The following is a 14,311-nucleotide window of genomic DNA, read 5'->3' on the forward strand; positions in this document are numbered from 1 at the left end:
TTCAATATTCACAATGTATCTTGAGTAGGCCTATGGGTGACAAGTAAAACCAGACAATTTGTGCACTGGCTAAAACTTTCATTTGATTCCTCCTGAATGTATCCTGCACATTGTTGGCTTTGTTGCATTGGTAATTGTTCAAAACTTATCAGAATGAAGAAAGTTTGGGGGAGTTACTTGTAAGATACCAGTTCATGACTTACATGAATGGACACTATCTCTGCCACTATTGGCCAATCAGAATCAAGATTTCAAGCTCATGCCTCCAGTACTGACCAATCATAATCGTTCCTCTGTGCCTGATGACTGGTACCATGAAAGAAATTTCAAGATTATTTCTTCTTTATTTCTCAAGTCAAAAGCAACCTGAATGTCCTTCACAAACAAAAGTTCTTATATTATGTGCATTAAAAGGTGAAGTGATGAACAGTTAATTTTGAAAAAAATACTGAAGAAAAAAATAATTTGAAAATCATAGTTTTTGTGCCTGTTTGTAACCCATTTCCAGGATGCAATGTGAATGTCTTATTGCTTGGTTCATGTATACTTCAGGGTGATTGTAGGAATTAACCCTTTACCTCTTGGTAGTTTGGCTTGATGGGATCCTTAATCTTCCAATCTTCCAAAATCCAACACTGTGCAGCAGAACAAAGGAATGTTGGTACATCAAGCACCTGTGGCTGCAGGGGCAGCTGTTGGGTTTTGGAGGAAATATATTGAAACGCTGGGAGCTATTCCTGTTCCATGTCGTAGCTGGTGGTTTTTCTTTTTCTTTGAAACAACACCCTCAAGTATCAAAAATGTGAAATCACTGTTAGAGGAAGTCACTGTCGTTTTCAATCGTGTGCCTTCCCTCAGGTGGATTCTCTTCATGTGAAACAGGGTAGTTTTGTCATGCACTGGGCTTGACTTTGCCATGTATACTAAGGCTAGGAGACTCTTTGAAGTCTACTCACATAAAAGGTCGCACTACATCATGAACTGGTTTTGGCATGCCATTAGCACTAACTTGTAGCACATGTGCATGAGAAGAATGTACTTGAGCATGGACATTACAAAGAAATCAAAGCTAAACAATAATGGGAATGTTGCCCATTTTATTCACAAGGAGCGTAGTTTTAGGTTACATCATTACTCTTGTGAGGTCACTCAGTGCCCCACCATTCTTCCCAAAATATAGATCAGTAGTTGTAGTTGGTGTTCCAATGGTATTCTAACATTGCTTCTATCTTGTCTCACATCACACCTCATGCTGCCTTATCCTACCCCTGCTACCAAATCCCACTTCTGCCACCGAATCCCACTTCTGCCACCATCATCCAACCCTGCTTCTACTACCATTACTACCACCAAACACTGCGACCACTCAGGAGCGCTGTCTATGGTGCCCATTCCAGACAGCCTAGCTGAGCAGCTGTGTGAGCGCCTGCTCAGTGTCCTCTTTGAGATCTGGCTGTTGGCCTGCGGACGCTGCTTTCCCTCCCCGACGCTGTGGCGGACCCTGACTGACATGTGCGCCACGTGGCGCCACCATGCCGCCACGGTAGAGCAGTGGAATCGCATCAACAAGGTGCTGACCTCCAGACTGCTCAAGATTCTCTACGGACCTGAGTTCCCAACTCTCTTCATTGGTAATGCACGTTCTAGTACTTTGCCTTGGATGCATTCCGTTCATGTAAACAACACAAATGTTTTACTGTGTTCGTGAATGTGTTGACATTAGATATGCTCAACAAGATCAAAACATTGTTCAACATTTGTATTGTTCACGAGTGTAATTTACCCCAGTACTATTAACCATCCTAGTGAGAAATCAATATTCAGAGCAATTTGTAAAACCCTGCAGGTCTGTTTCAGGTGAAGGGATAAATCTTACATACGATGGGCTGAATTGTGGTTAGACATGTGACAAAAATTGATGTACTCAGTCAAAATTTGTACTTTAATGGCTTTGCTTTTTCCCTTTTTCCCCCTCCCCAATCAGCTGATGAAGAAGCCCACATCATCCCGACAGAGCTGGACAACGACGGCATCGCCCAGACCTGGTTCCGCTTCCTCCACCTCCTGGGTAACCCCGTTGACCTCTGCAGGCCAAAGGTCATAAGTCACACCCCTAAGTTCCGGTCGGCGGCCGTGACCTATCAACCCTCCCTGGAACCCCACCAGTTCACCTGCCTGCAAGCCCTGCCGCAGATCTTCTTGAAGGCCATGAGAGGGGTGTCGGTTGTCATTGATGCGTTCTTGGGTAAGACAAGAATGCCAAATCAAACAAGTGGCAACTCGATGTTGAACCCCAAGTTACCCCATAAAACCTTGTAAAACCTTGAGGTCAACCTTATTTGGGTCATTCCACCGGGTTGGGAAACAGTGCATGTTACATCCATATATTTGGTTATATTATTAAAAGTATCAATGCATTCTAACCAATTGCTCAACATAATATTTGTCTTAGGATGTTTCAATAGTTGAGAAAGTTTGAAATCATTTGAAAGTATTTTGACAAAAATATGAGCAAAAATGTATTAATTCGGATGCAACACTGACACCGTGTCAATGTTACATCCAAATATTCTTTTTTTGCCATTTTTTACACGTATGTAAAATATTACCCAAACTGACATTGCATATTTACAACTGGACACCTAAGCACCAAGAAAAGCTTTTGTTTTGGTATAGTCAGGGTTCAAATATAGTTGAAACAATACCTCTAGTGTGGATGTAACGGTGTAAAAATCACTCAATGGAAGTGTGACATTGGGTTTTACATCGTGTCAATGTTACATCCACACAACCAAGCTATCATTTCTGCTCTATTTGATACCTGACTACCAAAACAAAAGCTTTTCTAATTGTGTTGCATGTATAGTAAGAAGTACGCAAAGTGAATTTGGGTAATGTTTCGCAGAAATTTTTTAAAAAGGTACAAATGTGATATTTGGACGCAACACTGACACGGTGTCAATGTTACGTCCAAAATGACATTTTTTGCTCATATTTTTGGCAAAATACATTGAAATGATTTCAAACTTTCTGCAGTTGTGAAACACCCAACAACAAATATTATGTAGAGCAACTGCTAGCAAGGCATTCATGCTTTTCTTAATATGGTCATATGTCACACATTGTTCCTCAACCCGGTGGAATGACCCATTTACCACCTGTTTAATTGCACATTCTCCCCTAACCTCGATAGTCCCAGGGGCCATTTAATGAGCTTTCTTAAGCACAGATATTTGCTAAGCACAGAAAATATTTGCTTAGCAGAAACAGGTTACCAGCTGAAATGTCATGCAACATGTACTGTTTGTGACTGGTTCTCAGTGGATTTTTGCTAAGCATATAAATTTACTAAGCAATATTTTCTGCTAAGCAGCTTCATGAACTTGGGACCGGACATGATCTAGGCCACAATTTTAACCACAGAATTCTGCCCATATATTTACCATTCTTTGATTTCAGCACCGGAGCAGAACTTTGCACTGCCTTGCCCTTGCACAGATTCCTAGGTGGATGTACGCAGTCCAGCTGGGCCTGATAGTCTAAGTTTAGGAGATAATTTATATCCAGCGTATCAGTCAGTCAGTGACTCTCTCACTCACTCAGAGGACAATACGATAATTTGTATGATTTAGTTCAATGTTTTATCCTCTAAACGTTTTTCTCATATTGGAAAAAATGTTGCAGGTTTACTGTGTGAATAACGTATCTCTTTTTTAAAAATAATTTCCCAAACCTTTTAAATCTGTAAAAAAAAAAAGGTTTAAACCTGGCTTTGTAGTTTTGTAAGCTTCTGGCTGTTTTTTTACTCCCCAGATAATTTTTTAATATACAAAATTACTAAGTATTTTGTAAAGATAAATCTAGCAGCCTATTTTCACAACCTGTGTGTTCTAGGTATATCCACCCATCAGAGTGCCGATCCACACACCACACGGACCCCCACCCTCCCACCTGGAGACACCCCGCCCCCAAGTCGCAAGATCAGCCGCAAGGAACAAATCTCCACCAAGCAGTTCAAAGAGAAACTCACATCGTCCCACCACCCTCCCCCTTTATCCTCCCAATCCTCCAGTCAAACCACGATGTCGTTCTGCGTGGAGGACGCCACGGATGGGAGGGGCAGCCCCACCCCCCGGCGCTCCCAGTGCAACAGCATCTTGCACCTGTTTGGGGCGTGGCTGTTTGAGGCGGCCCTCACCGGCTGTAAGTCTCGCTGTAAAATCCTCCCGCCTCCCCGTCGGAGGTCTTTAGCTGTCGATGCCCGCACTAACACCACTAACTTTGCTTTGGGTATGTTCATTTCATCATTTCATCTCACTTTGTTTACACATTTTTTTGTGTTTTGTTCATGATTGCACCAAATTTGTTTTAAATTTGAATTTGATTTAAATTCTCAGTTTAGTAACTTTTAAGTAAGGTTCTCATGTGCAGATTTATATTTCATAGGGAATGTTCAGTATTTCAGTCAAACTTGAAATTTTCTAGCCGAGATTTTGTCGTCTTCAGAGAATGCTTTTGAAGTGATTATCTCTTTCAATCATACATGTAATTTGAAAACCAGAGCTTCATGTAAGGTTCTCATGTGCGGAATTATATTTCATAGCGAATGTTCAGTATTTCAGTCAAATTTGAAATTTCTAGCCAAGATTTTGTCGTCATCAGAGAATCCTTTTAAAGTGATTATCTCTTTAAATCATAATTTCAAAACCAATCTCTATCTCGATTAACTTGATTACTGATCTTGGTATTTTATTTAGTTATAATTGCCCCTTTTCCCCCTCTATCCAGCTGTTTTATCTATATTTCTTTTCTTTCCTTTTAGATACAATTTTGTTCAAGCAAGGTCAGATAGTTATTTTTCAAACCTCCAAAAAGCACCTGAAATAAAACCGTTTGACTAATCCATTAGCTGGATGAGTATAGCAGGATTTTGTTGAGAGATCAGTTTTGTCACCATGCATGCCACATTGACACACATATGAATTCCATGCTTAACTTGGTTTGAATTTGGTTAAAACTCGTTGAAATGTTTTGCAGTGGTATTACTGCATCACAGTCTTAGAACGTTCAAATACTATTAGACAACACATTACATTATAAGATTATTAGGGCAATTCCACGGTTACTCACGTTACATTTTCGTAATGTGAGTAACTGTTTTTGTGCGTCTCGTTTATCATACATAACACATTTTTCTGAATGTCATCTTTGGTGCTTAGGTAGGTCTAGGTCTACTCTATCTACCATGGGGATAACAGTTATCAGTCCTTCTGATTTGAGGCGTGCGATTGCACCCCCACGCCATAGCATGCCTAAAAGCTTACTGAGAAGTGTGAATAATTGCATGCCTGAATTTCCCTGGACCTCAGAATCGCACACCTAGAAAAAACCACACGCCTGGAAAAATCCAGGTGTGCCTTTTTCCACACGCCTGTGGTTTTCATATCAGAAGGACTGAGTTATTAAACCTTTTCAGTAAAGTAATTACAGCCCAAGGAAACTCAAAAGTACATCAAAAATGTAACGTGAGTAATTGTGGAATTGCCCATTAAACTATTAACATAATTTGTTATTTAAACCAAATCTGACTTTTATTTCATGCTATAGGCATGGCAATAGACCTTTTTTTTTTACTTTCGGTGCATGATTAATATAGACAAATGTAATATGATTTTGGACACCTAACACAAAATAAATAAACTTTTGAGTTGAGTGCATGCTGCATGTCCCACACCAATCAACCACAAATGAATGAATGCCGTAACCCTCCCAATCCAGCTGGCAAATTCAACAAAGCCAACTCAGCAGTCAAAATAAATCAAGTGACTGTTATAACCAGTTGAGTGCTCCCTTCTCACATAAAACAGGATTGACTGGTCTTGGTTGTTACGAAACTTGATACAGCTGTGCTTTGGCTGTAGATGATTGATAAGCCAGCTGTGCCTACCAGTGACCTGCTTTTGTCTATTGATGGAATATGACTAGTCACTGTGCCTATAGAGATATGATCTGACTGTTGGTGACTAGCCTGCCTAAAAGGCATGGCAGGGGAAGTGGAATGACTTTTTGACTGCCTGTGACTGATCAAGCAAAAAATAATAGACATATTTAACATTAAAATAACGACTCTTGCAAGAATAGGAAAGACTTATTCTGATTGGTACTGACTTTGTTTAATGTGAATGATATCCATTTGAAGTACAATTTGAAAACTAATGAAACTTGTTACTCAAATGCAGTATATACATGTACATGTATACTCTAATAAGCTTGCCACTCTTAACTTTTTGCCTAATTCTAAATAAATACATTTTGTTTCAGTTGCTCTCCCCTTGCTATTCAAGTTTCACCCTGAAAAATAGACTTTATAACAATAATTCAGGATCTTTTTGTGCGTTATGAGCACAAAAGCAAACCAAAATAAAAAGATATTTTCAGAGGGTTAAAAACTTCCTAAATAGAATTTTTTTTTTCCATTGACATAAAACTACAGATTGAAAATTCTTGAGAAAAAAAAAATCAAATATGTTGAAGAGCATGGGTAGAGCAACTCGAACCCTTATTTTAACCGATTCCGTCCAAATCTACCAGAAGGGTTTTTTTTAAGGAAGATGTAGCCCATCTGTCATGTCTGTTTCCTAGATACTGGTGGACATTGTAGGATTCAGGACAGTTGCTAACCAAAACATTACACAGGGAGTAAGGGTTAATAACACTGACATTAACACTGAAGAGAATCAACATTTGCCATATAAATTCACGTGCAAAGGGCATTGGTGACACTGCATTATGTCTATGATTTTTTTGCACGTATGCACTCTACATTTGGTTGTCATTTTCTGTGTTACATCAGTTGTTATGAAATTTACACAATTGTACACCTGCATGGCATGCTTAACAAGCGTTTTTTTGGTAAGGCTACGTCCAAATTACTTGGCAACGGCTAGCACGTACACATGCACTGATGGAAGTGGCCGGAGCCATTTCCCACAGACATGGCTGTGACTACCAGCCAAAGCAAAGTAACTTGGATGCAACCTGACTTAAAATGCGGAGTTTTGTCTCTCCAAATTTTTTTTTTTTTTTTTTACATATGCATTCAAATTTGACCCCTGGACTAATACTATTATTATATTAATATTATTAATCATTTCTGGTAATGAAACCAAGGATTCCTCAAAAGCACCCCAGGCACTGTAGCTAGCAAGCCTGAAGAAACCTGTGGAGAGAAGACAATGAGAAGAAATTACAGTTTTAGAGGCGGGAGGAAAACCCCAGAAGAATATTCTGGGGAAAACCCACGGAATCAGGCAGGGACTGAAAACCCAATCCACATATTGGCCCAGGCGGGATTCGAACCCGGGTCACAGCGGTGGAAGGCGAGGAAAGTACTGCTACGCCAACCTGACTCCCCATTGTACTGTTGCTTTAATACATGTTTAGGGACAAGCCTTAAATCAGCAACCTTCAGCTCTGGAATGGTCCAGGACTGATTTCATGGAGTTGCAAAGCAAAAACAAATATTTTAAAAAATTATTAAAAAATTCTGAGTAGATTTATATGAAAATATTTCTTACATAATGATATAAGAACTTGCCCCGAATCATGTGATACAGCAAAAGTGTCTCTAGTCTGGAGAATAAGCCTTTGTACCGATGACGTCACACTTTGTTCACACGTGTGCTTTCTTATGGGAGCTTGGTGGAGACGTCGATTTTGTAGCCCCATAGAAAAGCGCACAAGTACACAAAGTGTGACGTCATCAGTACAGGGGCTTATTCAAAGCTGAAACAAATCAGTGTACCAGATATTTAAATGTTGATCCTCAAAAGACTAGGTAATAGGCAAATTGCCTTTTTAACTGCTCTGACGTTTACAAGGGTGTATATTTCCACGTGGAACTGCTCAGTACAATCAATCCCTCCAAATATCTTGGTCAATTTTGTTGGCTGTGAACAAAAAAACACGTCAAGAAAAACGGTCTCATTCAAAACAAAGATGACATTGAGAATTTAGTCAGCTCCCATCAGAGTGGTTGACATTTCTTATTTGACCAGTTCCTGTTATTCGTCATTGGAATGTTTTCTACAATATTCCCGTTTGATCCATTACTGAATTGAGGTCGATTCACCAGCACGCTATTAGTCTTAACACAAAAACCATTAAGAACATTTTGTGTACAAAACACACATACCATTTATAGATCAATTTCATGTGCATGGCACTGCCCTCATTGACCAGTGTTTTTATAGAACAGTGAGAAGATTTTTTAACGCAGCTTCAATGTGCAGTTGACCCTGCTTAAGTAACATTTGTTTTTTTGTCCTGTTAAGATACAGTACATTGTATATAGCCCATGCCATTACATTTGTGAAGTCATGTACGTTATCACAATCAATTCCTAATCCACAAAGTCATTGTTAATCAGAAGTACAATTATCATATGCTTGAACCATCCCCCTCCCCTCCCCCCCCCCCAAAAAAATGTAAAACTTCACTGCTGTTATTCACAGCACAGTCAGTCATGTCGACATTTGTGTCACAGATTTGTATCGTGCATTTTAACGCCATCATGCTAGTCTCATTTCCAGTCAGCCAAAAACCCTTGTAAAAGTGTTTAACAGCATCCCTCACAGTACCGATTGTAACTGTAACGTATTATTGTTGACACTGTCATTGCACCTCATGCATATTCATAAGCTACCTGCCTATGGGATTGGTAGATAATCCACAGTGTTCAAGTACACGGACGTGCAGAGTGAATTCATTACATCAGTGGCAACAATTTTCACTGCAAATTTGAAAAAGTTGAACATTTACACGTTTTTGGTGAAGATTTACCCCAAATGTTTCATATTGTCAAATTCAAATATGCACCAAATTTGCATTCCTGCGAAGTTAGAACGGGCCTTCCTTCTTTATTACTCTCTAAGATACTGAACTACAGCGCACATGGCCCCAAAGTGTGCTCAAATGTGTGGAGATTTTGAAACTTTGATCATCGACAGCAGTACTTTTTTGAAGGTCTAAGAATGTAGATATGTATGAAACACAAATTGACTAGTACCATGGTATTTGAGCAATACTAACTTCTGCCTGTACTTAAATTTGGGAGGTGCATTAGTCCAATCAACCAGCTTTGCAAGACCACTATGTTTTGGTAGTCTTCTGCCAAAAACCAACTTATGTATTTCATACTACTGACTGTGTTAGTCATAATAAGACAGACAAAGGAGGAATGTTGGTGTTGCTTTATCTATTCCTGGTAAAATAATTGCAATCTATAGAAGCAACGTATAACAGTGGGAAACTCACTAATTGTAGCTGAATTAGATCAAACTAAATTTGAGCAACCCAAACTCAATCTTGCTGAACCCAACACAGTGGCACACCCTGAGGGGGGGGGGGGGGGGGGGGGGGGGGGGGGGGGGGGGGGGGCTCGGTGGGCTTGAACCCCCGGGGTTGTCAAATGTTTTTTTTTTCTTTTTTTTTGTAGTCCCACGATTTGACCATGATGATATGTATGTAGCCTATTTTTGAGTGGTATAATAGGGGTGTACATGGCGTCACCAACGTCGAAATAGTCCCCCCCCAAAAAAAAAAAAAAAAAAAATTGGGAGCAACATTTTTGACAAAAATTCAAACTTCTGAAAAAAGTTTGGAAACAAATTTGTGAGGCCCCCAAGCCAAATCCTGGGTGCGCCACTGACCTAACAAACATCAAATGATTGACAGTTTTTGACTGGTTTCGTTGATCTGACCAGTGCACAAAAAAAAATTTCTTTTTGTATGAGTCTGTTGGATTCAGCATGTATCACACTTAATTTCCATAACCTACTAGTTTGTAGTCTATAGTGTTAACCAAATTGGGTTAAGTGTTAAATAACCTAGCTTAATCAAAATAACATGAAAAGGTGGTTATTAGCTCTGAGAAAAATGAGAAAAATATTGACATGGGTATTCGTGACTTGTACATCAACTCTTCTATTGTCTTCCTGGCCAGACAATACTTGGCATTTGATACACACACGGTGCATTGTTTAAATGTTTTTAATAACAAAAAGGTTTGTTTGGTACTCCTCCCCAGAAATCACTCTACAAACTGGCAATATAACACTGACTACCTCTGTCCATGCAACAATAGTACTTAAAGTTCTCTCTCACAAAATCACTCAGTATTAATTTGTGAGTATTTATGCACTATTGGAGAATGTAACGTGATCGAGTTATACATTTTTGGTATTTAAGGTAAAGCATTCAAGCGTCACCATTCCATCGCGATTCCCGACTCGGCCCGCTCAGCCCACCTCAGTGACCTCCGCAGTGTCTCCCTCCAGGATCCGTTCTCCGCCTCGGTGGCCGCCAACCCGCTCTTCGACATGTCGGAGTTTCCCGATAATTATGAGGCGGGGCGGGCCGAGGCGTGCGGGATGCTCTGCCGGATCTTCACGAGTCGTAAGTCGGATGAGGAAATACAGCAGGCGTACCTTGGACGGTTCTATGTCGCGTTCAGCCAGGGTGTGAGAGTGGATGAGGTAGATTGACTCATTTTTATTGTCTTGTACAGGGTGTCCATCTTTATCACAGCCTTATAAAGCATTAGTCAATTATATTTTGAGCTGTTCATAAGCCTTAATTTGTTAGCTTTAATATATGGAAGTAACGTAATTTCAAGCGATTCCAGACTTGTTGAGTTGTGGCTAATTGCACAAAGCTCTACTGCTTTTTCATTTTGTCCATGGTGTTTCTGATGTTTGAAAGCCCCATTGAGAACAAAAGCCGTAACTTGCATCCAAGGAAGACGAACCAAGTAGAGGGCGGATCAGAACAGTGAACTTCTAAAAAGTTAAACAAAACAGTCCATTTTTGGACTACCATTTCTTCCAAAAAGAAAAAATGAACATTGTTGCAAAAAAATAAGAAGTATAAAAAAACCAAACAGAGAAAGAAAGATTAAAAAGTTAACAAAAGCAAAACTACCCTCTCCCCCAAATCCATTGCATTCCTAATAAGTGACAATTAAGACGGTGGACAAAATGAAAAGGCCGCACATTTTTGTATTTGCCATAACTCAATAAATGTTTTTCCGATTGGAAAGATTTTTTGTTGCTGAAAAGTTGATGAGCTATACTTTTAAAATATGTATCAGTATTTCTGATATATTTTTTAAAAAATGTGACAAAGAGGGTGCTTTGAGGGTTCAGGTTTTATCAGGGGACACTCTGTAGTTAAGCAATCACAAGTGAAGCAGAATACAGTCACAAGTCAATTGATAGTCATCCTGTCTCAAACCAAATCCTAACCTATTCAAATGAATATGACAAGCATTCCTGTGTCTTTGTTAATTCCCTGTTACTTGTCATCTTTGTGTGAGGGACCTGTGTCGACCTTGTGATTAACGTGTGATTTGCCTTGTGGCAAATTTGACCACGGCTGCGACTTGTAAAACTCAACTTTAGTGAGATTTGAAACTTGCATGATGAATTTGAAAACGAAGGAAAACATGTGGGTTTTGAAACGGAACAATTGAGGTACAATTTTACTATTGGCTCTTCCAAGAACTGACACTTTCTTTCAGGAACAGACTAGTCACGTGCCCAAAAATCTTCCTCTTTTTACATGTCTTATTAAAACTGAGGAAACAGTTTTATGTTTTCAAAAGAAACCACCTGTTGCAAGATTTCTTCACAATTTGAAATGATAAAGAATTGTTTTATAGGCACTGAGCGGTCAGGTGCTTTCCAGCGTCCTGTACAACTCTACCAATCTGCTGCGCATTGATCTGAAGGGAGTCCAGGTACTCATCCCAGACATCATCACTGCACTGCAGGTTGTTCTGCCAGACAAGGAGATTCGATTCCAGTAAGTTCCCTCTGCGAGTCTGAATGTTGGAAGGGTCCAATTAAATTGTCAGTCTGGGACATTAACCCTAACCCTGCCAGACGCAACACAGTGCAGTGACCACGGACTCTGAGGCAGTGTGGCCTTGAGACTTTTTCCCCTGATGGATCTTGCTACATTTGGCAGGCTTGTCACTTTATCAAGTATTGCATGTTGCTACATTTGGCAGGGTTCTAGCAAACATACCCTGGAGGGTTAGATACAAAAATGATACAAAAATACCCCTTTTCTTGAAAATGACAGCATACCAGGTGCCATGATTTCACAGGATGCTTAATACTGTCATTCACTAACAGTCCAGTAAGGTATTTCATAATGATTTTGTAGTTTTGTTTTTGATTTTTGCAAATGTTGTATATTCCCTTAAACACATTGTATATACCAACTGTAAAGCCACAGTTCTTCCTTTTGCAACTTTGACATTTCTCTTGGTTGTCCTGAAAAGATTTTTGAGTTGTTGCAGACTTTTTACTCTACAGGCATGACAGTAGGTATATGAGGAAAAAAAATCAAACCTTTTGGGTTTTTGATGGTTTCTTCTCTCATTTATAAATCAAAGAGTAAGAATACAATGTTGCATCCCGACGCCACTTTTTTCATCATATATTATCTCAATGAAGGTCAGTCATTGCAAAAATGTTAAAAAACGTGAATTTGGGACCAAGAAACATTTCCAATTTTGTTAGAAAATACCTTGAAAACACACTTGACTCTCCATAGACTTTGTACACAACCAATGCTACATTCTTTCCCCGTATGCAAAACTAAATACTTTTGTCTGAGCATCTTACAATCATATTCCCTAAATATTCACAGTTTGTGAATACACTAGGGTGTGTTCTGCTCACATGAACAATGCAAACATTGCACAAATTCTGTGAACAATCACCCATTTGATATTGCACAAAACTGATGTTCTGCAATATATATTTTGTTGGTGTAAACGGATCACCCATATCTACCCATAGGGCCTTTGTGCAGCTGTAGACACATGACTTATAATTTCTTCTGTTCTTTCTCAGGTCTTTGGTGTCCAATCATCAGCTCCGTAGGGCCTCCATACACCTCTTGCTATCCATGCTGTGTCTGCCACATCACTTCAAGAATCTTCCCATACAAGGTAAACAGTTTACTGTTCCATCACCATATGTCTTTTACATGACCATCAAATTCAGAATACATTAAATGTGCATTCACTCTGCATGTAGGATATTCAAGGTCTGGGATTGTAGGTACTTGTATGCTACATTAATATTTATATCAGGCTTCCAGAGGTAAAACAAATCTCTTTATACAACACCTGAATAAATCCCCGTCATGTGATTGGTGGATCGTTGATCACATGTCATTGCTGGTGGTGGCGCTGTTTTAAATCGAGATAAATTGAATACGATTGTTCTCAATCTGTTGAACAGTTTGCATTAATATAAATATGATGAACTTGTCGAACTTTTAAACAGTTTTTAACCTGAATAAATTGGCTATTGAAAGTCAACCAATCAGATGACAAGGATTTATTCAGGTGTTATATAAAACAAATAATGAATGTTTCACGTTCGTGCAATGGAAAGAATAATTTCATTCGGTGACAGATGAAATGTTCCATTCCACTCGGTTTGGCCTCGAGGAATGGAACATTCCATCTGTCACCTCATGAAATTATTCTTACCATCGCACTCACAAACATTCATTATTTGTATAGTATCTTATGCTTTCGTAAAAAGTACCCAGATGACTGCAATAGTATGTCAGTAAAAGTACCCGGATGAGGACAATATTATTTTTGATATTGTCCACTGGTTCCCACTCAATCAAGAGTGTAGAAACTCACAGTTGTTAACCAGTGAACAGAGCGTAGCGGTTGCGCACACAAAAATGGCAGCCTCAAGTGGCGCAATATTTAACGGCGTGCCAAACGATACGCACCGAAAAAGTTGGTTGCGCGAATATTTGTAAGCGTGTGAATTTAGGATACTCTTGCTACGAAAATTCCACGAAACTTGAGAGCTGAAGATGTTGAAATCAAGATAAGCAGCCAAGGTGACACTAGTAAATATTCTCTGCCAGAGAAGAAGCTACTAACAGATTTTGAGATGCTGGAAAAGCTTTCACTAGCATGGTATTTAATGTTAAAGTAATGAGGAGGCGGTTGGCGATTTTTTGAAAGACAGTGACATGAAATTTATTGAGTGAGGTTGTGCAGTAAGAAATATTGTACAAATACTGATGAAGTGATTCTTGCGAAGCAGTCTTTGTGGCGTTTGGCCGTATATCAAAAGTTTGCTACTAAATTTTGCCTTTTCTGAAAATCGAAATATTCTGCAAAAATAATCCCAGCGCAAACTGGTTACATGACGCTGCATCCAAACCATGTATTCCGTAGCTATGGTTTCAGGTTCTGATATTGGCA

At 39.3% G+C, this 14,311-nt stretch overlaps 1 protein-coding gene across 4 annotated transcripts in view; it reads left to right on the forward strand.

Moving 5' to 3' along the window:
• LOC119742863 (ral GTPase-activating protein subunit beta-like) overlaps positions 1 to 14,311 on the forward strand; it is a 39,951-nt gene that overhangs the window by 8,489 nt on the left and 17,151 nt on the right. Inside the window, exons 4-10 of one of the 4 annotated variants that reach the window (XM_038219084.1) lie at positions 1,371 to 1,631; positions 1,985 to 2,245; positions 3,895 to 4,290; positions 4,823 to 4,843; positions 10,249 to 10,535; positions 11,720 to 11,862; positions 12,924 to 13,021. In XM_038219084.1, coding sequence (XP_038075012.1) covers positions 1,371 to 1,631; positions 1,985 to 2,245; positions 3,895 to 4,290; positions 4,823 to 4,843; positions 10,249 to 10,535; positions 11,720 to 11,862; positions 12,924 to 13,021 — 1,467 coding nt within the window. The remainder of the gene's footprint in view (positions 1 to 1,370; positions 1,632 to 1,984; positions 2,246 to 3,894; positions 4,291 to 4,822; positions 4,844 to 10,248; positions 10,536 to 11,719; positions 11,863 to 12,923; positions 13,022 to 14,311) is intronic. The other 3 variants (XM_038219086.1, XM_038219085.1, XM_038219087.1) reach the window with 3 other exon arrangements.

Source organism: Patiria miniata, unplaced genomic scaffold (assembly GCF_015706575.1).
Source record: "Patiria miniata isolate m_02_andy unplaced genomic scaffold, ASM1570657v1 HiC_scaffold_6, whole genome shotgun sequence".
Taxonomy (NCBI): Eukaryota; Metazoa; Echinodermata; class Asteroidea; order Valvatida; family Asterinidae; genus Patiria; species Patiria miniata.